At 44.7% G+C, this 22,197-nt stretch overlaps 8 protein-coding genes across 8 annotated transcripts; 2 read left to right on the top strand and 6 right to left on the bottom strand.

Moving 5' to 3' along the window:
- Window positions 1-5: 5 nt before the first annotated feature.
- Window positions 6-1,188, bottom strand: VTP01DRAFT_8196 (uncharacterized protein; the record flags this gene model as incomplete). The annotated part of the gene is made up of 3 exons (XM_069387290.1): window positions 6-147; window positions 215-813; window positions 880-1,188. 3 exons carry the CDS (start codon window positions 1,186-1,188, stop codon window positions 6-8), a joined length of 1,050 nt encoding a protein of 349 aa, XP_069241074.1.
- Window positions 1,189-1,353: 165 nt separating this feature from the next.
- VTP01DRAFT_8195 (uncharacterized protein) lies at window positions 1,354-6,679 on the bottom strand (the record flags this gene model as incomplete). Its single annotated transcript, XM_069387289.1, has 16 exons — window positions 1,354-1,696; window positions 1,758-2,661; window positions 2,717-2,874; window positions 2,929-2,989; window positions 3,046-3,135; window positions 3,191-3,397; window positions 3,461-3,842; window positions 3,905-4,105; window positions 4,168-4,322; window positions 4,405-5,174; window positions 5,244-5,629; window positions 5,686-6,000; window positions 6,067-6,138; window positions 6,211-6,287; window positions 6,364-6,435; window positions 6,502-6,679. 16 exons carry the CDS (start codon window positions 6,677-6,679, stop codon window positions 1,354-1,356), a joined length of 4,371 nt encoding a protein of 1,456 aa, XP_069241073.1.
- Window positions 6,680-9,713: 3,034 nt separating this feature from the next.
- VTP01DRAFT_8194 (uncharacterized protein) lies at window positions 9,714-10,334 on the top strand (the record flags this gene model as incomplete). The annotated part of the gene is made up of 1 exon (XM_069387288.1): window positions 9,714-10,334. The coding sequence occupies one exon, from the start codon at window positions 9,714-9,716 to the stop codon at window positions 10,332-10,334; it is 621 nt and encodes a 206-aa protein (XP_069241072.1).
- A 1,566-nt stretch (window positions 10,335-11,900) lies between these two features.
- VTP01DRAFT_8193 (uncharacterized protein) lies at window positions 11,901-12,389 on the bottom strand (the record flags this gene model as incomplete). Its single annotated transcript, XM_069387287.1, has 1 exon — window positions 11,901-12,389. The coding sequence occupies one exon, from the start codon at window positions 12,387-12,389 to the stop codon at window positions 11,901-11,903; it is 489 nt and encodes a 162-aa protein (XP_069241071.1).
- Window positions 12,390-13,385: 996 nt separating this feature from the next.
- VTP01DRAFT_8192 (uncharacterized protein) lies at window positions 13,386-15,544 on the bottom strand (the record flags this gene model as incomplete). The annotated part of the gene is made up of 4 exons (XM_069387286.1): window positions 13,386-14,476; window positions 14,543-14,721; window positions 14,790-15,096; window positions 15,175-15,544. 4 exons carry the CDS (start codon window positions 15,542-15,544, stop codon window positions 13,386-13,388), a joined length of 1,947 nt encoding a protein of 648 aa, XP_069241070.1.
- Window positions 15,545-16,138: 594 nt separating this feature from the next.
- Window positions 16,139-18,740, bottom strand: VTP01DRAFT_8191 (uncharacterized protein; the record flags this gene model as incomplete). Its single annotated transcript, XM_069387285.1, has 6 exons — window positions 16,139-16,480; window positions 16,551-16,744; window positions 16,811-17,884; window positions 17,946-18,161; window positions 18,226-18,363; window positions 18,434-18,740. 6 exons carry the CDS (start codon window positions 18,738-18,740, stop codon window positions 16,139-16,141), a joined length of 2,271 nt encoding a protein of 756 aa, XP_069241069.1.
- A 728-nt stretch (window positions 18,741-19,468) lies between these two features.
- Window positions 19,469-21,448, bottom strand: VTP01DRAFT_8190 (uncharacterized protein; the record flags this gene model as incomplete). The annotated part of the gene is made up of 1 exon (XM_069387284.1): window positions 19,469-21,448. One exon carries the CDS (start codon window positions 21,446-21,448, stop codon window positions 19,469-19,471), a length of 1,980 nt encoding a protein of 659 aa, XP_069241068.1.
- A 380-nt stretch (window positions 21,449-21,828) lies between these two features.
- VTP01DRAFT_8189 (uncharacterized protein) lies at window positions 21,829-22,179 on the top strand (the record flags this gene model as incomplete). The annotated part of the gene is made up of 2 exons (XM_069387282.1): window positions 21,829-21,883; window positions 22,001-22,179. 2 exons carry the CDS (start codon window positions 21,829-21,831, stop codon window positions 22,177-22,179), a joined length of 234 nt encoding a protein of 77 aa, XP_069241067.1.
- Between the last annotated feature and the right edge of the window lie 18 nt (window positions 22,180-22,197).

Genomic DNA, 22,197 nt, shown 5'->3' with positions numbered 1-22,197 from the left:
GTGTGTTATCCTTTATTTCCTCTGTTCCCCCATCCTCTAGGATTTGCTTCTTTGAATTCATCCCATTCTCGCTGTCGCATAGTCTCAGCATCCAAAGCTTCGTGGTCATTGTCATCAATTTCCGGTTTCGGCTCCGGTTCCTTGCCACTATTGTAAATACATAAAAATGTTTGTTTAACACGTCTTCTTCCTTTAATCTGTAAATTTGGCTTACCCTCCTCGAATAATGTTACCCCGCTCCTCTTCTTGCTGCAAGTATTCCTCAATAGTCATAGTAGGCAAGCTCCATCCTGGTCGGAATACTTGGTTCTTTAATTGCTCGCGTTTGCTGGTGATTACAAATGGTTGCAACGGGCGTCCTAGCTTGTTCAGCAAAGGCTTATCGTGACCCCAGTTGCTTCTCGCACTGCTACCGGAGTCTAGAGAAGATGATGATGCTGTTGCTTTCGATTCCATCCGTTTATCTCTCATGACCTCCATCTCTTTCAGCATGACCATTTCCTGTTGAATCGAATGGAGATGTTGAAGTGACCTCGTAACATGCAAGTCAATCAATGCCATCACCCAGTCTCTCTCGATATCATCTGTATCTTCGTTGTCATCTGTGCTGTCGAGCCGTTCTCTCAGTTCTTTGATCTTTGCCAACGTCGCCTTTTCGCGCTTGAACTGCTCAATCTTCTGCTGTCGTTGCTGAGCCGGTGGTATCCTGGATGGCTCATTTTCGTTACTGATGTTTTCTTGGAACATCTTGATATCCTGAGATTGCAGCAGCTGATGCTCCTGGCACGCTGCCAAGTATTGCTGAAAGTAATCCTAGTCGATAACAGATAATGTTAACTGATCCCTTTGGTCTATCGGATCTGCATTGTTGTATCGTACCTTGCCTGTTTCCAGGACACTTTTTCGTTGCTCGATAGGACCTGTCCTTTTTAGCGTCAGGTCACCGAGATAGGCTGGGATGAGCAAGAACCGTAAATTCTGAGGACTGATCTCGTCAATGAGTTCGTTCGAGCTAAAGATCGCCAGTTTGTTAACGAGATCGTGGGCTCGTTCCAGCCGCCGCAGGCCGTCGTGGACCTTTGCCTGATACTCTGCATTCGCTGTGCTCAGCGAAGTCTCCTCTAGCTCTGTCAGTATCGATTGGCCGCTGACGAACAGTTCACCGAGACTGGATTGGTCGAGATCCATGGAGAAAGAATGGTGTTTTAAAAAGAAAGACGGGCGGAACACCAACGTGGACTCCTTCCAAAATCATTTTGCATTGTTCCCCCACAGCCGCCGAGTATCAGGTACAATGACAAAGGCAATAACACTTTAAGTTTTTGTCTAGCTGGAAACATTAAATGTGAATTATCATAAAAAGTAAGTATGTAAATTGTAGGCGACTTCTTGGCAGTCTGGTTGCAAAGTGGAGCCCTGGTCTTTTCTCTGGCGATCTTGCTGTTCTCGAGTTAACGATCCCTGGAGGCATCGCGCATGATTGTCAAGAAGCCAGTTCATATACTCGCTCTCACGCAACTGTGTATCCATCTTGTTGAGCAGCTTGAAAAGCATCAGGATATCTTGCCGCATGACTGCCAGACGGTCGCGGCTCACATCCAGCTCGGATGCATACTGATGCCTTTGTAGACTTTGCCATTGGTACGTATCACTTACAGGCTCTTGTGGATTGCTTGCTCGCAAGAACAGTTGAAAACTGCAGTAAAATACCCAATAAACTGTTGCTCTTTTGTATACTCTTGCACGGTTTACCTCACCTCTGAGTGTTCACGTAGGGTGCCTGGAATTTTGAGTGCAGGTAGCCACCTGTCTCCAAATCCAATAGATACACGCCCTTCTTCTTGTAGCGTGGTTGCTGAGAGGCTGTATCTAGGGTTGTTGCAGGTACAACGGTAGTGAGATTATTCGGCTGAATGGTTATTTCGTGAACAGCCAGAGACGGTTGTTCAGATATGCGTTTGTCAGCCGAACTGAGCATGCGCCATGAGCCAAAAGTGCACAGAAGAGCCAAAATTGACAGTATGATTAGGATGCGCTTTGGTGCAAATTGTCGGCCTTGAGAGCGTTTTTTCTTTTCATTCGATGCATTGCTGTTCGTTTTCGTTGTTGCTGAGGATTTTCGTGTCTTTGAATGAACGGATGGTGGTCGAAGATGATGGTTGCTGCTGCTGCTGCAATGCTGAGTCGTTTGCAGGCGTGCTGTGTGCAGAGGATACCGGGTCGCTGTCGTCGTCGTCTTGACTTCCTTGGTAACGAGCACCGTCTTTGCAACTTGAGTTTGTCCCGACGTCGGTGATCCGACGGTGTCATCGCTGCTGTTTCCATTATCCGTGCTGTTGCTATTGCTGCTGGTGGTAACAGCGGTGACATTTTCCTCGGTTGCGGTGTTCAGAACGGTACCGCCCGATGTTGCTGCTGCTGCAGTTGTCGAGTCCTCCTGGTGTTCCTCCTCACGTTCTTGATCTCCTTCGTTGTCGAGCGCTTTATTGTTATTGTCATCATATCTTTCTGTATTTTCAACCAGTGCCAATCTCGAGTCGTTGCTTTGTTTCGACACCTTCTTCAAGTTCTTCGCTATATCTGTAGCTGCTTCTTCAAGTATAGGTATAAACACTGCTATGCTATCACCCATTCCTTTCATGGCGGCCTTGGTGACAATAGCTGTGATCGAGTAAGTTGTGAGCTCTAATTATCACTTGCAGTATCTTAAACATACCTCTTACAAGGACCGATTTTACCCATCGAACGCCCAGGTGACACGCAAGTTTGCACCTAGACTTGTCTATCCAGGTGATACAGTAACGGACAGAGGGTATAAATGCGTCTGCAAAGGGCAGAGCAGCGGTTCTAGTAGATATCTGAACCACGTAGCAGCTAAGAAAATTTAAGTTATCGTTGACGGCTATAAAATTGCCAAACCATTCTTACAAGTAGTCCTGTTTCTTGATCAAGACTTGGGTTTCTACAACTTCAGCTTCCTTCATACGAACTGTAAAACGGAGTATTATTATTTTGTTATTAGGTATAGCATGTATGTGTCTTTACCGATAGGATTGCTGACCGGCATGATATACTTTAGCGTGCGTTTTAATTGCCCATCGTCGTCGTCTTTCTTCCACTGAGACACACGCAGATCTGTAACTTGTAAGTACAAGCAAAGACCTGCAACTTAAGTATATAAAATTCTTACCGTGACCTTCTGTTCCGGTTGCCTTCTTCTCCCAGACGCCACCGTTCGTTGCTGGTGTGACGTTTTGCTCATCAGAAAACATGAGTTCATACAATCGTCTTGCCGAAATTGGAAGCTCGATTTCTGATTCGAGTTTATCGAGATGGTCATCGCACTTGCACGATACTGGCTTTTTGGGATACTCCACTCCTTCAGGCAGAGCATCAGCTGCAATAGCTTTTGATTAACTATCTCTGTTGCGCCATGTATATTTGTGCGGATATAACTTACGATCGACGATCTTTTCCACTTGCTTTTGCGTTCTCTCTGTATTGTTGTTGTCTACTTTCTCGCCAACTTTGTTAAGTTCCTTCTCGTGTTTAGCTTCTAATGACTTGTTTTCTACGTGATGAGAAGGTGGCTGTGGAACATCCAGTGTTTGGCCTGGGGAGGATGCTACCAATAGCTCAATGCGACCATCAGGTTTCTTTGCAGGCGTGAACGTTGGACGCGCCATGCCTCTGAAAGATAGTCTTCCTTTCTTTCTAACTGTTGTCGGCGTACCCCCATGCCCAGAATCCGTAGAAGTGCACGAAATAGAACGTTCCTTTCTGACCATCCTGGTTCCTGACAGACTCTTGATCTTGTTGAAAAGATTGCGTAACTGCATTGGCTACGTAAACAAAAATAGCAGTTAGCTATACAGCACGCAATTTAATCTATGTGGATGGTTACCTCTTGGCTTTTTGCATTGTTGATTGCAAAACGAAGCTTCTCAGCTACTATGCGGCTATCTTCTGAGTATACAGCAAAGGTGAAAGACTCCATGTTCTTCTTTGCCGATTCAATCTCCAGACTTATCAATAGCTGGTTTTTGCTATGTCCCACATCTTCAACCAGGCGAACGTTGCTGATATCTTTCAATCGCGCAACAAACTATGTTGCAAGGATAGTTCTGTTAGAAGCACAGGGTAAACATGGAAGCTCCTAGTTCTTACCGAATTGACGCAGGTCATCATGATACAGCTGTAGAACCACAATGTATCTTGTGTCAAGAAAAGTTTGCCACCGTATCCCTTCTTGGTCTTGGATGCATCATTATCCTTTGAGCCATTTGTCGACGATGGATTGCATCTCAAAGAAGCAAAGAATACTGGTATATTTTACATGAAAAGTAGAAAGATTTTTAGTTTATCCAGCAATTATCATTGGCTTTTTCTGGACACGATTCTTACCATCCAGGACAAGTTCTTTTTTAACGCCACCAAATAACTGTCGCAAAGCATGAGTTTCCGTGACCAATTCTTGCGGATAATCCACGATATCTGTGGGCACGCTCACATTTGTGTCTCCACAGAATGGCCAGCTTACAATCTTTGTTTCATCGTCAGCGCTGCGGAAGGGTGCTTTGGAAGCAAACAAGACTGCGCCAAAGAGTGGCCACGGAACACCCCATATTTCGGGTAGCGAGCTGTAATTTTGCGCGCAGTGCGATGTTGAAGATTCCCAGACAATTGTTGGCGCGAGTGAAAGGCTGCCTGTCAGCGTAGCATCTTCTACTTGTTTTGGTATCGATGAATATAGCACGACGCGAGGTGAGGATGATGATTCATTGCTATGGTGGTTATCTGGGAAGCCGATTGTTGATAATCCTGGGATTTCTGACAAGCGCGGAGCTGCCGACGAGATCTTTGAGGATGATGATGCGGATGTACTCATCATAACAGAAATATTTTTTGGAGTCGTGATCGTTGTGGTTGATTTAGCTTTTGCTGAAAGTCGTACCGGCGATCCCGGTTGGAATTGATCGGACTGACAACTAGAGACACTCGATGTGGTAGAATACGACGAAGCTGAAGCTTGCACCGAATCCACCAATGACCTGTTATCGAGATTTTCGAGGCGTCGACCCAATGTCTTTGGGCTGCCATCGTTTGCCTGCTGGATACAAGTTATCCATTCACGCATATCTTGCTCGGTCTCAGCCTGCAATGTGACATCAAATCTAAACATTCAAGTGTGCGTATGTAAGTTGGAAAATGCTCCGTGGAATATACTGTGAAGAAAAACATACTGTCTCTTCTTGTTGATAACTCTAAAGCAGAATCTGCGATCATATTCCTTCAATATTTCTATCTCACTCGCAGCGATCTTGACCCTTGTGTCTATTGCAACTGAGCATATGCCACTCTTTGTGCTAGCACCGCACCAGCCAAACACATCGCCGCAAAGAAAGCACCATTTTCTAGACCAGCTGTTCCTTGATACTCGCACGAGTAAATATCCCCATTTGGGATATTGATGTTGCTTCTGCAAATGCTGGGAAGATGGAGTGTTTACTGAAACAGATAAACTGAACCCAATGTCCGGTCGCGGTTGAACCAGTTGCAGATAATCATTCAATAGTTTCTCTTGAACTCGATTTAACCGTGTCATTTCATGCGCACATGTTTGTCGATCCTATGGTTGTGTGGATTTAGTCTAAACTGTTTAAAGCTAGTTTGCGACAGGCTTACATCAATTAGCCACTTTTTCCAATTTGTCAATGCTGTTTTGAGATATCGCCATATTTCTACAGTTTCTCCAATGTCGTCCAACTTGACGCTTGCAGTTAACATTCGCTCGACAAGCAGATTTGCTAGCTGGTTACGAAACTCTGCGATCATTTGAATATGCTGCATCGATTTCTGGATATAATCTTTGCGTGCTTCATACAGTTTTCCCGCTTCTTCCCGCAATATCGACAAGTCCTTGCTTCGACTAAGGCCTGAATATCGCTGGATCTGATGCTCATATCTATCCAACGATTTATCTTGCAACTTGCGAAAATCCTTAGATTGGGTGCAACGTTAATGCGACGATCATAATTAATAGTCAAAAATCCAGATGTATATAACCTTGTAGTCCTTGAGGTATGACTTTACAAATTGGTTTATCGGTTCCAGATACTGGGTTTGGATCTCCAGTACCTAGTGGTGGCGGCGATGTTTATCAAACAATGTCAAGGTTGCACAAGACCATGTGGTTGTGTTACACTTTACCAATTTTGACTGAGTAGCCATTGTCTTTTGAAAAGCGTCAGATACCATCCTCGCTGCAACTAACGAGAAACTAGAAACTTTTAATGATGTAAGCGATTATATATTCTTCGAAACAAAAGGGGATAATAATCCACACTCCGGATAAAAAGTTACCTATAAGACCATCGTCAAAAGACGCCGGTGGTATAACCTTGTCGCAAATAGCAGCTGTTTCCATGTTAAGCCCTAACGTACGTGCAAATGAATTACAATCGCGATATAATTGTGTCTGAATGCATTTCCACGACGTACTGTTCATTTTCTCGACATATTGTTGGTATTGCGACATAAGGTTTGAAAGCCACTTGTCCAGCAAGTCGAATTGCTCATCCCAGTGAACGACGCCAGTCCTGTAGATTGGAGAATCGGTGATTGCATCGTGCACCGTAACGAGTGTCGAGTAAGGGGAGGAAGGAGGGGAGAGTGTCATTGCGTAAGTCTACGCTTCGTCCTTGCACAGGGCCGCTGACAGGATAACAGGGACAAACAAGCAACGGATGACATGTTTTGCGCCATTATGATCACTCAGCATATGTGTGTAACAGGTGGAAGTTAAATTGGTATATCCACACATCGAAAGTAACAAGATCATCGAAATCCCTAATATATGGTAAAGCATGAAGAACCAGTTGTATGATACTTTATATGTCACCGAAGGTTCAATCTGAATATCTGAAGAGAAAAGCATACAAAGACAATACACAAAATAATCGCTACTATACTAATGTCACTTTTATTCGTCCCATTCTCATGCTTTAGATAAAAAGTGCCGTTTAGTTCACGTTGACCTGCAAACGTACATAGTCAACGATATATCCAGGAACCACGACAACCGCCAGGCAAGGTTTTCGATTGCACCGCTTTTCTACTTGATGATACAGACCATACCAACTGCAACCGCCGCTAATCGCTGCTGGCGATCTAAATCTTGCGGATCACAGGGTACAATAATAGAAAATGGCCAAACAATGATGGATCAGAAAACTGATATGCATGGAAGTTGATATTGAGGAGTCTCGTTCCTACCTCAACAAGTCAGCTTGAAGGGCAAAGGATATTCGTCTGTATCAAGTAACTACGAAAAAAAAAGGAAGCGATTGTTCCATGACCTTCCTCTGCCACCGACCCCTGTAGGATCGACGCAAAGTTAATTCTGCTCTGGGTTCTCCTGGAAGAGTCTATTATACACATAATCGCGCGAGCATTTCGTTTCTCAATCTTATAGCGTGCGGATCTATTTTCGACGCTGGGATATTGCTCTCAATATTAATGCTTCAGCGATGGCTATCGGTAGATTTTTTCGAGGATATAAATATCAAACTATGCCGTTTGTTACTGTATGTACCTGCAAAATTGCATGATATCTGGCAGCCAATTAGATATGCTGATGGAACTGTTCTATGAGCTTCGTTGGGAGTATCATCCCCTTAAACCGACGGTTTCTTTTCCAAATTGAGAGAAGCGACAGCCTGAAGCATGCGGCCACGGTAAACTTCTCGTCGCGTCGTCTCTCCTCGAAGCATTTTTCGACGGCCTTCGGTAATTTTCTTGGAAAGTTCGCTGCCATTATTAGACGATTTTACCGAGCTAGCCGTCAGAACTCACAGAGAGTATATAAAGGCTGATACATCACTCGATCTATTCAGCTTACAAACTTATTTTCTGATCGTGGCCCAACAGCAGTAAACCCGAAATCACAGTAACGACTCCAGAAAAGCTCATAGAGTATCAGCTCACGTCGAAGGCATCCTCTGACGATCTTGCGAGCAAAAGACATGGCCGAAAAGTAACATATGACACACATTACCTCCCGCAACTACTGTCTACAACGATAAAACAGAATAGTAAATTAGAACACGGTCCATGCACACGGCGGAAAGGCCTCCATTCCCTAGTAAGAAAAGTTCCAGTTCGGTATCTAGCCTTCTAGCATACATGCTACGTCTTTGAGATCATTGTTCCATGATGCTCCTGGATATCCATGAAATTGACTCCCTTCGACCTCTTGCCAAATAGCCGCTGGGAGGATTAGTTCCATCTTTGGCTCCTCCTTGCTGTCTTCAAGTCAATCAAGATCCCCACCCCTTGTTTTTGCTCCCTATGCATGAGAGGTAGAAAGGTATATGACAAACACACTACAGTCGTGAGGTTCACAGAGCATGTTTTGCTTCAAGAGGTATACTTCATTCTCAAACTTTTTATACATACGAAGATACCACCCACTGTCGGCCTGGAGTCTCTAACACCTACGTAAGCTAAAAATCCCATTATCTGGATGTGCCAATCAGCTACGGTGGGATAGATGGTAAAGGTGCTTATATACTTATATAAACCATAATCGGCTGAGTAGCTGGAAAGTCAACAACAAACCATCAGAGCCATAGAGTTGGAGAAAGCCGCAGGAGCATTCTACTCCGTGATTTTTCTTTTTCCAAATATCTCCAGCAACCAAATCGCTATTCCCATCCATGCCAGTATCACCGAGAATAAATCCCCAATACAGCCTCTTCGTGGTACGTACATATCCCTAAGCATCTCTCATGCATGTTCTAAAAATCAAGCGGGATGGTCAGGTTGAAGAGGGACAGTAAAGCAAGGCGGATATCGAAACTTCTTTGATATTACATTGAGTAAAGCGTAGCACAGATGCTACCTGCTGCTTCTCTAGATCCATTCTTGAATGTTTATGCTACTGTCAAAGGTTTTGATTTGTCATCGATCGGTAAGCATTTAGCACTAACCGTATCAGTATCGCATAATACCCCCTCAAAAGACGAATTACGGTTCTTTCCCAGTGTCGATCAGCAAGCAGTACGGTATGCATAGCGTATCGATTCTCCCTGGCTAGGCAGACGTTGTGCCATCGGACTGGATGTCAAAGGAGGAGAATTTGACGGATAATGACGTGTTGACAACAAAAAGTGTATGGACAAGATCCGTTAAGCAACATCTTCCTGCTGGATTAACCGACTTTTCGGAACCATCTCGTGCTTGTAGAGTTTGAACAACGCGACACACGGACAACATCGACATCGGAAGCGTAACTTTCTTTTCTGAACCTAGCATGCAGCTTGAAATATATGCTTGGATTTGGCGTATCTATGAAGCGAGGAGTTGTTTGAAGATCTTGTCGATGCATTTTCATGAGGATCGAGTTCGTGAATTACTATTATGATAATCGAAAATAAAGTTCTTCTCTCCTGTCCTTGCTCAAACAGGTTACAAATATGAATATGCCACCGTGCTTCCTAATCTAAATGACGCATCTTTTTCCCTCCCCATTCACCGATGCATCCGTGTCTCCTTGCAGTCGTGGATTCATGGAAATCCGTAGCTGAAGAAAGCATATATAGAGGCCTGCTATCTCCATCCTGATCTCTGCTAACCTCGCCTGTACCCCCGTTCTTTCTCTCTCTATCTAATCTCCATTCATCGCTGTACCTTTCGCACTGCCCTCGTCCACCATGGCTCCATTGATTCCCGCTATCTCGTACGAAGAGCAACAGGATTACAACAATAACTACCAGCAGCAAAGCAGCAACAGCAATCAGCAGCAACAAACCAATAACAATAACAACAATTATAATCATAATGGCAGTAGCAACAATAATAACTACAACAGTAATAATAGCAACCAGCAACAGAACAACAACCAGCAGCAAGGCTATGACAATAACAATAACAATAACAATAACAATAACAATAATCAACAAGGCTACGGCCAACAGCAAAGTAACCAAGGATATGGCCAGAATCAATATGGGCAGCAGCAGCAGCAAGGTAATGGCTATGGTTACAACAACAACAACCAAGGCAACCACCAAGGTGGAATCACCAACTATAGCCATCAAGATGGACGGGGCTCTTTGCCGGTTATCTTTATCGTCATTGGCGCAGTGTGGTGTCTAGCGCTCATTGCAGCTGTCGTCATGTTCCGGGCATGCCGCCGTCGAAAGGAAAAAAAGAAGGAGACTATGGCCAATGCATACCTCGAATTCAGTCAATCCCAAGCGTCTGCTGGTTTCGGTGGCAACAAAAAGAGCAGCCCGTTAAAGTCCAACGATGACGGTTACTACAAAAAGTAGATTGCACAAGCATTATATGCTCGCTTTTTCCTTCCTCAGTTTTATTGTTGCCATTTCATCATGTACCCGAATAGTTTCATCTGTCCTCTTCTTTCTTCTTCTTTATTAACATTCTTCAATCTACAGTTCATTTGCATTAGTTTTCCTCTCCTTTAGTTTTTCTTCATTTACTTTTTCTTATGTTAAGCAGAATCTACCGATAATTCTCCTTCCACTACTCAAAAGTTACAAAGTTCTTTTCTTTTATGCAATCTATAACTCGAATATGTTAACAATGTTTACGACAATGCTATATGTTTGCAGGAATGTCTAAGCAAAGCTCTCTTTCCAAAAAGTACTGTTGGTAAGATGATTGAACCTGAATACAGACCTTACCAAGGGTCCTCCTGATCCAGGACGCTTTCCTGTAAGTAGCCTTCAGAAAGAAGTGTCAAGTGATCCGAAAGTTCTTTCAGCTACAGAAAGATGAGTAATACAATGTGCTGTACAGTGACCAAAGTTATGTACATACAATTTTGTAAATTCTATTAAGCGTCTGATTTGTTCGATCAATACCAGCGTCCGATCACAAAGCCTATACAGTAAGGAGGTTTCTTATACATTCATCTGACGGCAAGAAGCATCCACATGTGCGCGCTGTTATCAAAACATCTAGAAATCTTCTGGTCTGGGATACAACAAGGAGTAGAATTGGTAACATGCATAGTAACACGTGCTCTGCAGGGTAATACATTCCCTGAAGTAGGCGAATATGACGTCGCACAACAATCTTGATTTACAGTACGTGTTGCAACTCCTTGCTATGAAAACGGACACCACTCTAGCAGAAGAATTCTGTCGACCCCTTGTCAATGCAGTCAATGCACACGGTCTGGCTCCACATACAAATTTTGAAAGAATTGACTTGCGTGGAAGGGATTGAGACCGGAACATGCGACAAAATGGTGTGATGGAATGTCTCTTGCATATTGTGTCTGTCGTAAATATTTATTCATAACGGGATCTAATGGCAAATACCAGGTTACAAAAAATAGAAACTGGTCAAATGAAAGTTCTACTGCTTTTAAACACCTTTATTTCCCATTTGAAAATTGCAAAAATAGAAAAACCATACTGCGTACATAAATATAGTACTATAATCTATCGACCATCTACAATTTCAAAGCCCAAAAGTGCGGGTGGTAACTATGGAAGCATCTGGCCACAGATCCCGCTGGTACTTAATACAATAAGAGAACTATGACTACTATAATTATGATAGCTTTTTTGCAATTACTGCTGTTAACAGCTAATTTTTCATAATAAGTAGGAAGATGGTGCATTCAAGATCTCATCATACTTTGTGTAAGATGACAAAGCTGGGAGGTAGATAGTCGAAAGAGGCTTTAACTTTCTTTTATTATCTCTTTCCAACACGGTTATGTAGTAAAGTAAGAGGGTAAGGTCAAAGAGAACAAGGCAACAAAAATTTATTTAGAAAAAGCCAGTCATACAACAAGAGCAAGACAAAGAAGAGAAAATAAAGAGGATATTACGTGCTGTTACGGTACCGCTAACGAAAGATATCTAGATACCAGTATTTCCAGCAACTCCGGCAACATTGCCAATAGCGTCAGTACCGCCTTGACCAGTAGCTCCTTGGGCAGTAGCAAGGGTAGACTTAACACTGTCGGAAATAGCAGGGTTGCCTGCAGCTGCTTGCTCCACAGTCTTGATAGCAGATTTGGCGGCATCTACTGGTCCTCCACCGAGGTTTCCGGCATCGCTGCTAGGCTGTTGTCCTTGGCCTTGATCTTGTTCGTCAGGTTGCTGATCCGCTTGGCGTTTGACTGGTAATGGTACTAAACCATTACCTGCACCGGGGTCAGCTGCACCAAGTATAGGATCTGTTGCACCATCGACGTTGCCTTCAATGATCCCGACTGGAGCTTCCGAAACAGTTCGTCCAGGGTCGACCGGATCAGTCACTTGACCGTTGTTTGGGGGTACCGGGACAGCCGTAGTACCGGCGATGAGAAAGGCTGCAGCGACGGTGGACAAGATAGTAAAGCGCATGATGATATGTTTTGGATAGCTTTGTTGTGAGTATAAAGTGAGCTGTAGAGAGAAGAGAGCTTTTTAGGACGATAAAATCTTGGAGACAGCATAATGTCCATGGCTTATATAGAGCTTTTTCGTCGACCTCATATCTCCATCAACATACTTGCTTCTCCTACAAACGAGCTCCTTCTTTGCACATGTTGCGCTTGAACTAGACTAAATTGGTTATGGAACTGTCAACAACGATGCGGGAACCAGGGCGATCAGAAAATATTACAAACCCCCCATTACCCGCGGTGTGCTCCTTTAGGGGCGTGCACTTTCTTAGTTTCTCTTTGGATGCCCCTCTTTACTCCTAACAACACGATCTCTCTGCTTTTACAGCTACTACAATACGTTTAAATTACAGAAGTTTTCCGTCTTTTCGCTTCATAAAGGAGATGTAGATTCCCAACATCTTCCAAAAAACAATTCCAGCACTGCTGCGATATATTCCAATATTATATGCAGCATTCGCCCCCATCTAGCAGTACGTCAATACATAATCCTTTCAGTTTTTAGTATTAGCAAGATGTAAGCAGTTTTAGAATGCTATCACTGCAATGGCGATTGTACTTTGTAACGGCAACGTAATAACTTGGAGTTTTATCTTAGCATACTCGGGTCGATCTCCTTGGTCGTTTGCTTTCAGTTTCTTTATTTCCCCCTTATGCTAAATTGTCACACGAGCGATCACTTACAAGTTTGTGCAGCCAATACTGCTCAGGCTGCAGTGCCATTTGTTTTACAATACAACTCTAAGTCCTTAGATCAAAGGGGAGAAGTCAAAAAAAGGGAGGAGAGCGTATTAAGACATGCCAGCAACGACAATGCATCCAAGACCGTGCATTATATCCATGTAGCATCTTTTCACGCGGCGGTAGACAAAAATTTCGATAATCGGGAACAGAAAGGGGGAAGCACGAGGAGTTATTATCATATTATGTGATCTGTAGCTATCGCTTTTGAATTTTATGCAAGTAAAGCAATAGAAGCCGAGATACTAGCTAATGCAACCAAGCTGCCAATAGCAGCACTGGATACCTTTGTGGCACCGCTAAACTGCAGCGCAGCACCTGTAAGCGCGATATTGTCTGTTGGTGAGGGTGTCGAAGGAGCGATGTTTACAGGTGAAGAGACCGGGCTCTGCGCAGATGGCGATGAGGGCAAAGGTTGCTGCGACGGGTCTACAGCCTTTCCACTTGCTCGATCCATCACTTGACCAGAGATATCCAGCACTCGGCCACCATTGTAAGGACCGATAGGTTTGATATCATCTGTATCGGAAATGTTGAGCAGCTTGCATACGGAGGCAGATCTGCGTTCGATCCAGTCAGGAATGCTCAGACTGACACCGTAGCCTGCATAGGCGGCCTCAGCAGCAGTTGTCTTGTTGTCGTTGCTGCCTTGGCTCTTGGTTGTCGCTGCTCGGAAATCTCGCATATTCCACACAACAGGCTCTCCGGGCGATCTTCCAGGCAACGCCCGGTCCCATTCAACGTCCTTTTCAAGCATCTTTCGCCAAGCTTCGATGCGAGGGTTCAAGACACTTGGCTTGAAAAATCGCTTGACGAGTGTCCGCAAGATCTCTTCGAAGTGGGCTTTGTCGTAGGCCAAAATCTTTGAAACAAGCGGGCGCTGTGCACCGTCTGGCGTAAATTCCTCGTACGGTACGTCTGCAGCATCCGTAGTCAAGATATCGTTGCCGAATGTTTCGTCAAAGTCATACGAGATCACGTTCCATTGGTTGGATTCCAAATCTTGATTCAACAAGAAATTGTTAGCTGCGTGCCATACTCCGTCCCAGGCACCTGCTAAATAATTCATGGCAAGCTGCAGCTCGGTTTGGTCAAGGTTGACGAGCTTTTGCAGTGATTCCTTGTCGTTGGCCGCATCAAGCGCACGTAGGAAATCGACCAGAGGTTCTTTCTTGTGTTTTAACTTCGGTCCATTTCCTCTATCTTCCAAAGTATACATTTGCTTGTATGCAGACCGCTTCTCGCCCAGATACATGAGGTTTGCATTGCGAGTTGCATCCAAAGCATGGCCTTTGTAAGTAGGACCTGATACAAACACTTAGATCAGTTCACAAAGCTTCAAAGAAGGCTTGTAGATGGTTATCTTCTTACCAGTAGCTGGAGAGGAATTTTCACCGGCGTGAAGGACATTGTCAATAAAATTGGAGGTCGCATCGTCGGTCATAAGGAACAAACCCATAGGTTGACCATTCACGAAGAGACGGACCCAGTGAGATGAAGGAGCAGCAGCGCCGGAAGCGGCCAAGCAGTCCAATGTTAGTTTCTCGCGCCTATAGATACAGAGGTTTTGTCAGTTGATCCGCACAAACTTGTTTCCGTTTTGGTACCGATCACTTACATGAACGAAGGATCGGTCTGCTCTGCACGAAGTTTGAATGTTCTGCGACCAAACAAACGTTGGTCTTTCTTCAACCGAATTTGGAACGACTGACGGTTAAAGTTCTTTGAAGTGTGGCCAGAGTTGCCGATGTGTCCTCCTTTAAACGAATGCACTTCAGAATGGCTAATGTAAACCATATCAAGCATGTCTGCATCGTCGTTCTCCTCGTCCTTCGGGTCAGTGAGGATATCCGTGAAATCATCCTTGTCCGCTCGAACAAACAAGGTAGCAATTTCGTTGGATTGATTCATTCGTGTAAACAGAGCTAATGTAGAAATATTAGCATATGATATGATCAATGCAGCTGTTTTCAAGCATTGACAACATTTGCTTTTGGACTTACGTGGGTTAATAGGGTTGAATGCTTGAGGAATTTCAGGGACCTGGTGCAGCGTAGGAATTCGATCGAAAAACTCGTTACCAACAGAAGATGATGATGCTTCAGCTTTTCTCATGCTGGACTCTGACTGTACAACAGCACCTTTGCTGTCAACGATGGCGTACTGGTAATCTGTTCCTGAAGGTGCATAACCGGTATAAAGATTTGGATGCACGTTGCTTCTCTGCAATTTGTACGATTGCCCGTTGACAGTAACAGCTACGCCCTGCGTCGCATTTGGAAATGCAATCACGGCATATTTGGTATCGGCTGCTGAAGCATCGCTTACAAGTAGTAATAGAGATAATAGCCATAAAATGTGTAATCGAAACATGATATAAAGGAAAGTAATGGGGTGAAAATCTAAAGGAATGGACTGGAATGGATTAAAGAAAAAGTTGTAGTAGTAACAGAGTGACGTTAGAAAACAGTAAGAAGGAAAAGAAAGTGCGAAGAATGGAGCAATGGCTCGCAAAAATATCACTTCCAACGAGACAGTCGTTTAGGGAGAATGTAATAACCCTTCTTTTCACGCAGAACGTTCACTACAATGCTTTTTTCTGCTCACCCAATGTTCCTTCTTTCTCTGTCGCTCTTTTTCTCTTTCTCAATGGCTATTTCGCTATCATACTCTCCTATGTGTTTTCGTACTCTCCTGAAAGGCAGGGGCATACATCCATTTTATGAGACGCAGCAATAACTTTACTCTTCCAAAAATGGGAGACAATAGTATAAGAAGAAAGGTATTACATTATTGATAGGAAAATCAATGAACATATATAGAGAATGAGAGGAGCAAAAAAGACAACTACAGAATATGTATATGGCAAATATGGGGCGGGAAGTTGAGAATAATAGGAAAGGAAGAAACTTTTACATCAAGCGAAAAGGAGAGGAGGAGGAAGGGGAGGAAAAGACTTGCAAAATCTTACAGCAGGGTAGCCCGATAGAAACTTGCATACATGTTGACTCTATCGATAGATTTGCCAGGTTGACGAATAGATAATGCTTCTACCTTGAAACCATGCTTCTCAAACAGTTTATTGTACCAGGGCTGCGTGCCTGCGCTGCGCCAGTAAACTTGTCCGCCTCGTTGGAGAGCACGTGCCATTTCTGCAATCTCTTGATCCAACTCGCCGCAGTTAAATGGATCAAACCAGTCCATGTGATCCATAACCACCAGACGCGTTAGATATGATTCGGGTAGACTTTGAAGAGTATTCAGAATGGAATCCGTGTGAAGACGGAATGCATCCATAGCATTAGAGTTCTATTATGTTTACATTCATGTTGTCAGCAAATTATGTCGTGTCTAGTTGACTTTTTCTTCTCTCTTTTACCTTTAGTGTCTCAAAGCCGTCCTCGGTGAGGTACGTGGGACAGGATTCGCGGGTGTATTTCTGCATCATGCAAAGATGATAGAAATATTGATCGTTGGATAGTAAGGAACGCGATGGGATAGGGTCGAGCGTATTTTCAATGTATTCGCGAGTTGTGCATTCTTGCAAAAACATGTTCATCTGATTGATGGGGACTTATACATACATTTTTTAGCATCTATTTTCATAGGACAAGAATTATGATCATCTGGCAAACTTACCACCGAGAGCATTCCACATGAACATGGGGTTATCCATGATACGACGGATGACAGGAGAGAAGAGAGCTGGACGAAGCTTTTCTTTCCATATCTTTTCCTGCTCAGCAATAGTTCTTGCAGAGCACATTGCTTCAGCATCCTTGGCAACACCGTTGACACGAGCCCACCATTCAAAGAGAACCAGAGCCAAGCCTGAATATCCGGTCTTGTAAAATTTGTGAGAGAATCTGTCTGCATGCTGTGCCCAGTACTGGTATGCAAACGAACTGAGATGAGGTGAAATTGTATCGTGCAGGAGCGTACGGAAGTTCGGGTGACGACCTTCACCAAACATTCGCCAAAAATCATTGAATGACAAGGATGAAATACTTGCGAGCTTGAGTTCCAATAGATGGTTCTGGCATGGATTCATATCAACGCAGTGGATGCGTTTAGGTTGGGCTTGGATAGCGTATTCCAAGGCGTTGTCACCGGCTGACGTGATAACGAGCATGACATCATCCTTGGTCAAGTTCATGTGCTCCAGATCTACGCGAGGATCTTCCCAAGTGAAAGCGTAAATGTACGACCGGAATTGAGTGTGGCACGGGAGGGACGGGTCGTAATCCAATCGCCATTGTCGGTTCTGCAACGTGAAGCTATTGTTGTCTGTGCTCTTGATCGATGCCACACTGTTACTCCGACTGCTTGAAACACTTGAATCATCAGCGATGCTGGATGTGCACGCGCTCACACCGCGAGCATGAGAGCATCCGAGCCACACATAGTATGGGATTTGGATCAGGTAGGGTACCACAAAATGGTTGCGACGGTTCAGGCTTTTGATTGTGCCAAACTTGTACTCAAGATAATCGCGTCGTCCAGGAGCAAGGTTAATATGGTCAAAGTCAAACCAAATCTGCCAAAAGAAGCGCAAAAGCCAGCTACATTGACGGCCGTGTTGTGGCGAGTATGCCTCGGCAGGTGCCTTTGATTTTCCAGACACATAAAAGTCGGCAACACCTACGATGCCATCGGGCGACAAGAGAGATTGAACTCTATCAACCACAGGAAAGTAATTGTCCATCATGGATACTAGAGTGTCAAGGCTTGGAGTGAGTATTCTTCAATCTCCATATGCTTATCGAAAACTTACGTGAATAAGACATGGTAACTAGGGAAACACGACCTTCGACATTGAATGGTGCCTGAAAGCCAGCAGCATCCTGGCAGAGAACAATCACATTGTTCCATCCGCGGCGCTTGAAACGCTCCTCGGCAACTTTGCAAAGTGATGGTGTCAAATCGACCAAAATGACCTTGCCAAACTCTTCAATGGGGAAAGATTCATTCATCTGCTCAATATTCCATCCTTTTGTTCAAGCTGTATGTCAGAGCTGTATATCGCCAATGGGTCAATTATGACACGACGTTACCTGTGCCACCTCCGAGATCAATCCAAATAGGCTTTTCGTCTGTAGTTCGACTAGCGATCTGCTCTTTCAACTGAGCAGCGCAAAGCTTAAGCATGGTCTTTCGTCCGCGCAGTAGCTTGCCTCTTGAATCATCGTAAACTATCGAAAGGAAAAAATGGAAGTGTTTTAGTTTTGACATTTTGCGCGGTGCATAAAGGAGACACGTTACTTTTGGCCTGATCCTTGTAAAAGGATTCGAGACGGCTCTGCTGGTCGCCGTGCTTGCCGAGAGGTTTGAAGAAGCACGAGTACATGAACATCAATGGAGTGCGGACATGGTTCCATCCAACAAAGAGTGAAACGAGGCACCCGACCAAACTCAAGAGGACTGCCCTTGACCACTCGTACTGTGCGCAGAACGCCTCGAGGATCCGACTGTGGTGCAACGCAAAATTCATCATGCCGACCGAGACAGGAACCGCAGCGAATCGAAAAGGTGCCTGCATAAGCAATCCCTGGTGACCTTGGTCCTTCATTGTTGTTGAAACGTTGAAGAGAGAGAGAGAAGAAAATAGCGTGAAAAGAGGAAGAAAAGAAAGAAGAAGAAAAAGCCAATGTGGGATATGCTTTATATACGGCTTGTGTACCCCTACTCCTTGAAGCGCATTAGATTGGACGCGCGCGCACTCGCACATACAAGCACGTACGCTCGTGCAAGTTAAGTTTTGGATGGGGTCTCGGATTCGATCCTAAAGATCTCCCAATAACGGCTACCGCACCGAGCCAGCGACGTCGTTTATTGGATCTACAGAGAAGACTTGCCCTGTCATGTTACCCGTAAAGAGGATTTTCAGCGAATGAGCTTGCACGGCGTGCATGGCGACCGCCGGAGCTGAAAATTGGGCGTTTCCATGCGACGCATTCTGGCAACTTCATTGGGCTCGTCCGACGAGAAATCACTGACTTTTATGAAACGAGTTGGTGCGATATTTCGTGAACGTGAATCCCTGATAAGCCGAGTCATCACGGGAATGTGCGCTCCACGATTTGATCCGGACTATCTATTGTATTATTAAAGTCACTAAACAAGATCCACGCAATTTGACGACTGCTGGCATCCCCGAGCAGTATTCCGAGAAAGTTATAACGGGCAACCCCTTTGCTCCTATGTTTATTCGCACTAACTTTTTTCTCATGCCTTATACCGCTTCGCTAACATTTGAGGGGAAAAACAATTGCTTTTTATTCTTACGCTACAAACATTTTAAACCAAAGCTTCTTGCTCGTCTGACGAAGAAGGTGGCAAACCGTTAAAAATAGCCTTGGCTTCGCTTTCTGACACATCGTCAGGGAGCCCTCGTTGACGACGCCACTGGAGAAAATCGTCGTAGGTCTTGACCTTACCCTTGCTTTCACGGACTGTGTGCTTGAACACCAGGAGGGATGCTTGGAAGCGGCGTTTGTGGTTGGAGAACCAGTAAGTGATATTTCGTGGTTTAAGCCCCGTCTGTTCCTGCACTTGGCGGCGCTGGTCCTTTGACATCTTTTCACGCTGGCTGTAAATGTTGAAGAAGACAGACTTCAAGTAGTGCGTTGTCTCGGCATCGTATGAGGTTGCGGTGCGACGAGTGAACTTGCGCGTTGTTCGGGGACGACGAACGAAGCAAGCTTGCTGCAACTGTGTGGTTGTTGTCGACGACGACGACCTGCGTCGAGGTTGACGCTTCTTGTTTTTGCTGCGATGTCGTGCTGTTCTTTGTTTGGTCTCCGTGTACTCATCATCGTCATCGTCATCTTCCGGTTCGCTCGACTCGTCGCCTTCTGTGGGTTCATACTCGGTGTCGTTGTCTTCTGTTTCCACCACTGTCGAGGTCCCGGACGACTGCTGGCTGTCGGCTTCCTCTTCGCTGCACTGCGCTTGTTGACGCTGTTGTTGCGCCTGCTCTGGATCCAAACTTCCTTGCAGCGTGCTTACAAAGGAAGGAGGGATGTAGTGGTGACGTTGTTGCTGTGAAGGTGGAGTCGGAGCTGCGTGAGTCAATGCCGGCTGCATCCATTGCTGTCGAGGACTTGGCGGACAGGACCGAATATAGGATGTGATTGGAGCATTAAGCTCGACGCAAGGAGTGTTCGGCACGGTCCATGGTCCGGCCGTCAAGATCGCTGTTGGATGAACGTACGCGTGTTGCTCGATCAAATGCTGGCTTGGATGTTGGGAAGAAACCAATGCTTGATGGAAACTTGGATTTGCAGATGTCGATACAACAGCGGTTGTGGATTCAGAATACAGCGTGATTGTGTCGTACTGTGTGGGCCAAGACCAGAATAGCATTGGATTCTCTGTGAATGAGCTGGTTGACTGCATCGGAACCGACGAGATATCCATATTGTTGGACATAGCGGCTGGATAGTTGGACCAAGGTTCTTGATGACGAATGATTTCTTGCTGTGGATGTTGTTGCTGTTCTTGTTGCAGGTTCAGATACGATATCGTGCGAGGGGTCAAGCACTCACTGAGTTGCATAACATTAGGTACTTGCGATGTCTGGAGGAAAGAAGAATCACCCCCAACAACAGGAGCAGCAGGAGGAGGAGGAAGAGGAAGGCTCAGAACGGGGAGGGCTGACTGCTGCTGGGCTGTGGTACTGATGGACCTAGCATCAGCAAAGCTTTGTTGTGGATGCGGCTTGGCCCTGACCAAAGTTTCGACCAGCGGTGCTACGGCTTCCATTGGATTTTGATCGAACAGGATGCGCCTTTCTTCAACCAAATACAGCAGCTTGCGGATAGTCAAGACTTGGGAGAGGAGTTTCTTCAAGGCAGCGTTGATACGGCTAGTTTGTGATTCGCAGTCTTCCTCGGTAGAATAAAACGCGGGCGCTATATTCAGACAATGCTCCAGCTTGACGGCAATGAGATTCAAGTTTTCTTGTACGACGGGTCGATTGTATGGATCCTTCGCGAGCGCAATGTTCTGTTGGACTTGACACCAAAGCTTCGTGAATACTTCACACTGCGGATGCTCGATAAACTGTGATAGATCAGGGTACTGCTTAAGAATTTCTATCAGAGGGTAGGCCGGCTGTGGCTCAACCGATTTCTCTGACAGGTGCACCATCTGTAGTTGCTGGCTTTTGGAAATATCTGCATTGACCCTTCTTATTTCAGCAACGGATGTGGCGGCGGGTGGCAAGGCTGACGTGTCAAACGGAGGAAAAGCCAATGTATGCTCTGGTTGGAACATGAAAAAGTGGAGATCTACAGAATAGGATGCAAAGCGTTGGGCGTTAGTGTTCCATTTGATATATATGCAATGCAAGAACAGAAATGTTGGGGGAGGGGCATCTGCTTATGCCAACGGACCACTGCAGATGCTCTCTGCCAACAGTTGTTGAAGATCATAGTTACAAAATAAAAGGATTTGTTCACGAAGCTTAAATAAAACAAGGGATGCCACGACGCATGAAAAAGGGAAAGAAATAAAACTTGTCACATACCTGTTTGAAACGGTATTTTGCAGTTTTGGGATGTCTGCTTTGTAATTTACCGTGTTCCATCGTGCGGCATTCCTCTCTTTTTATCATTGTCACGAACATGTAGCTTACCTTTTCAAGCGAACAAAAGATGGGAAATATCAAAGAGCTTTGGTCACGCCAGAAGCACTTTGAATGTGATCTTGGTAAAGACAAACCTGCTGCATAATAAAGAGGAACTCAGTTCATGCATTAAAGACAAAGTTTGAACCTGTACAAACAAAAAAAAAAAAAAAGAGAGCTTAGCACTGCAGTCTCTACAGTTCAATACCAGTTGCGGATCACGGACAAAGTTGGTTTACAGGATTACTTGGAACAGTCTGTTTTATTCCGCGGGTATTTGTGTATGATAAGTAAGTACAACTCAAGATCGGCAAAGCAAGTTGGAAACAATAGCAGCACAGGAGCAACAAAGAATGCCAGTGGGCGCACAGACATATAATGGATACATTAAATTAAA

This window comes from Rhizomucor pusillus, assembly GCF_041956525.1.
Source record: "Rhizomucor pusillus strain CBS 183.67 unplaced genomic scaffold VTP01scaffold_5, whole genome shotgun sequence".
NCBI classification, from domain to species: Eukaryota; Fungi; Mucoromycota; class Mucoromycetes; order Mucorales; family Lichtheimiaceae; genus Rhizomucor; species Rhizomucor pusillus.
This window is presented reverse-complemented; position numbering and strand designations above follow the sequence as displayed.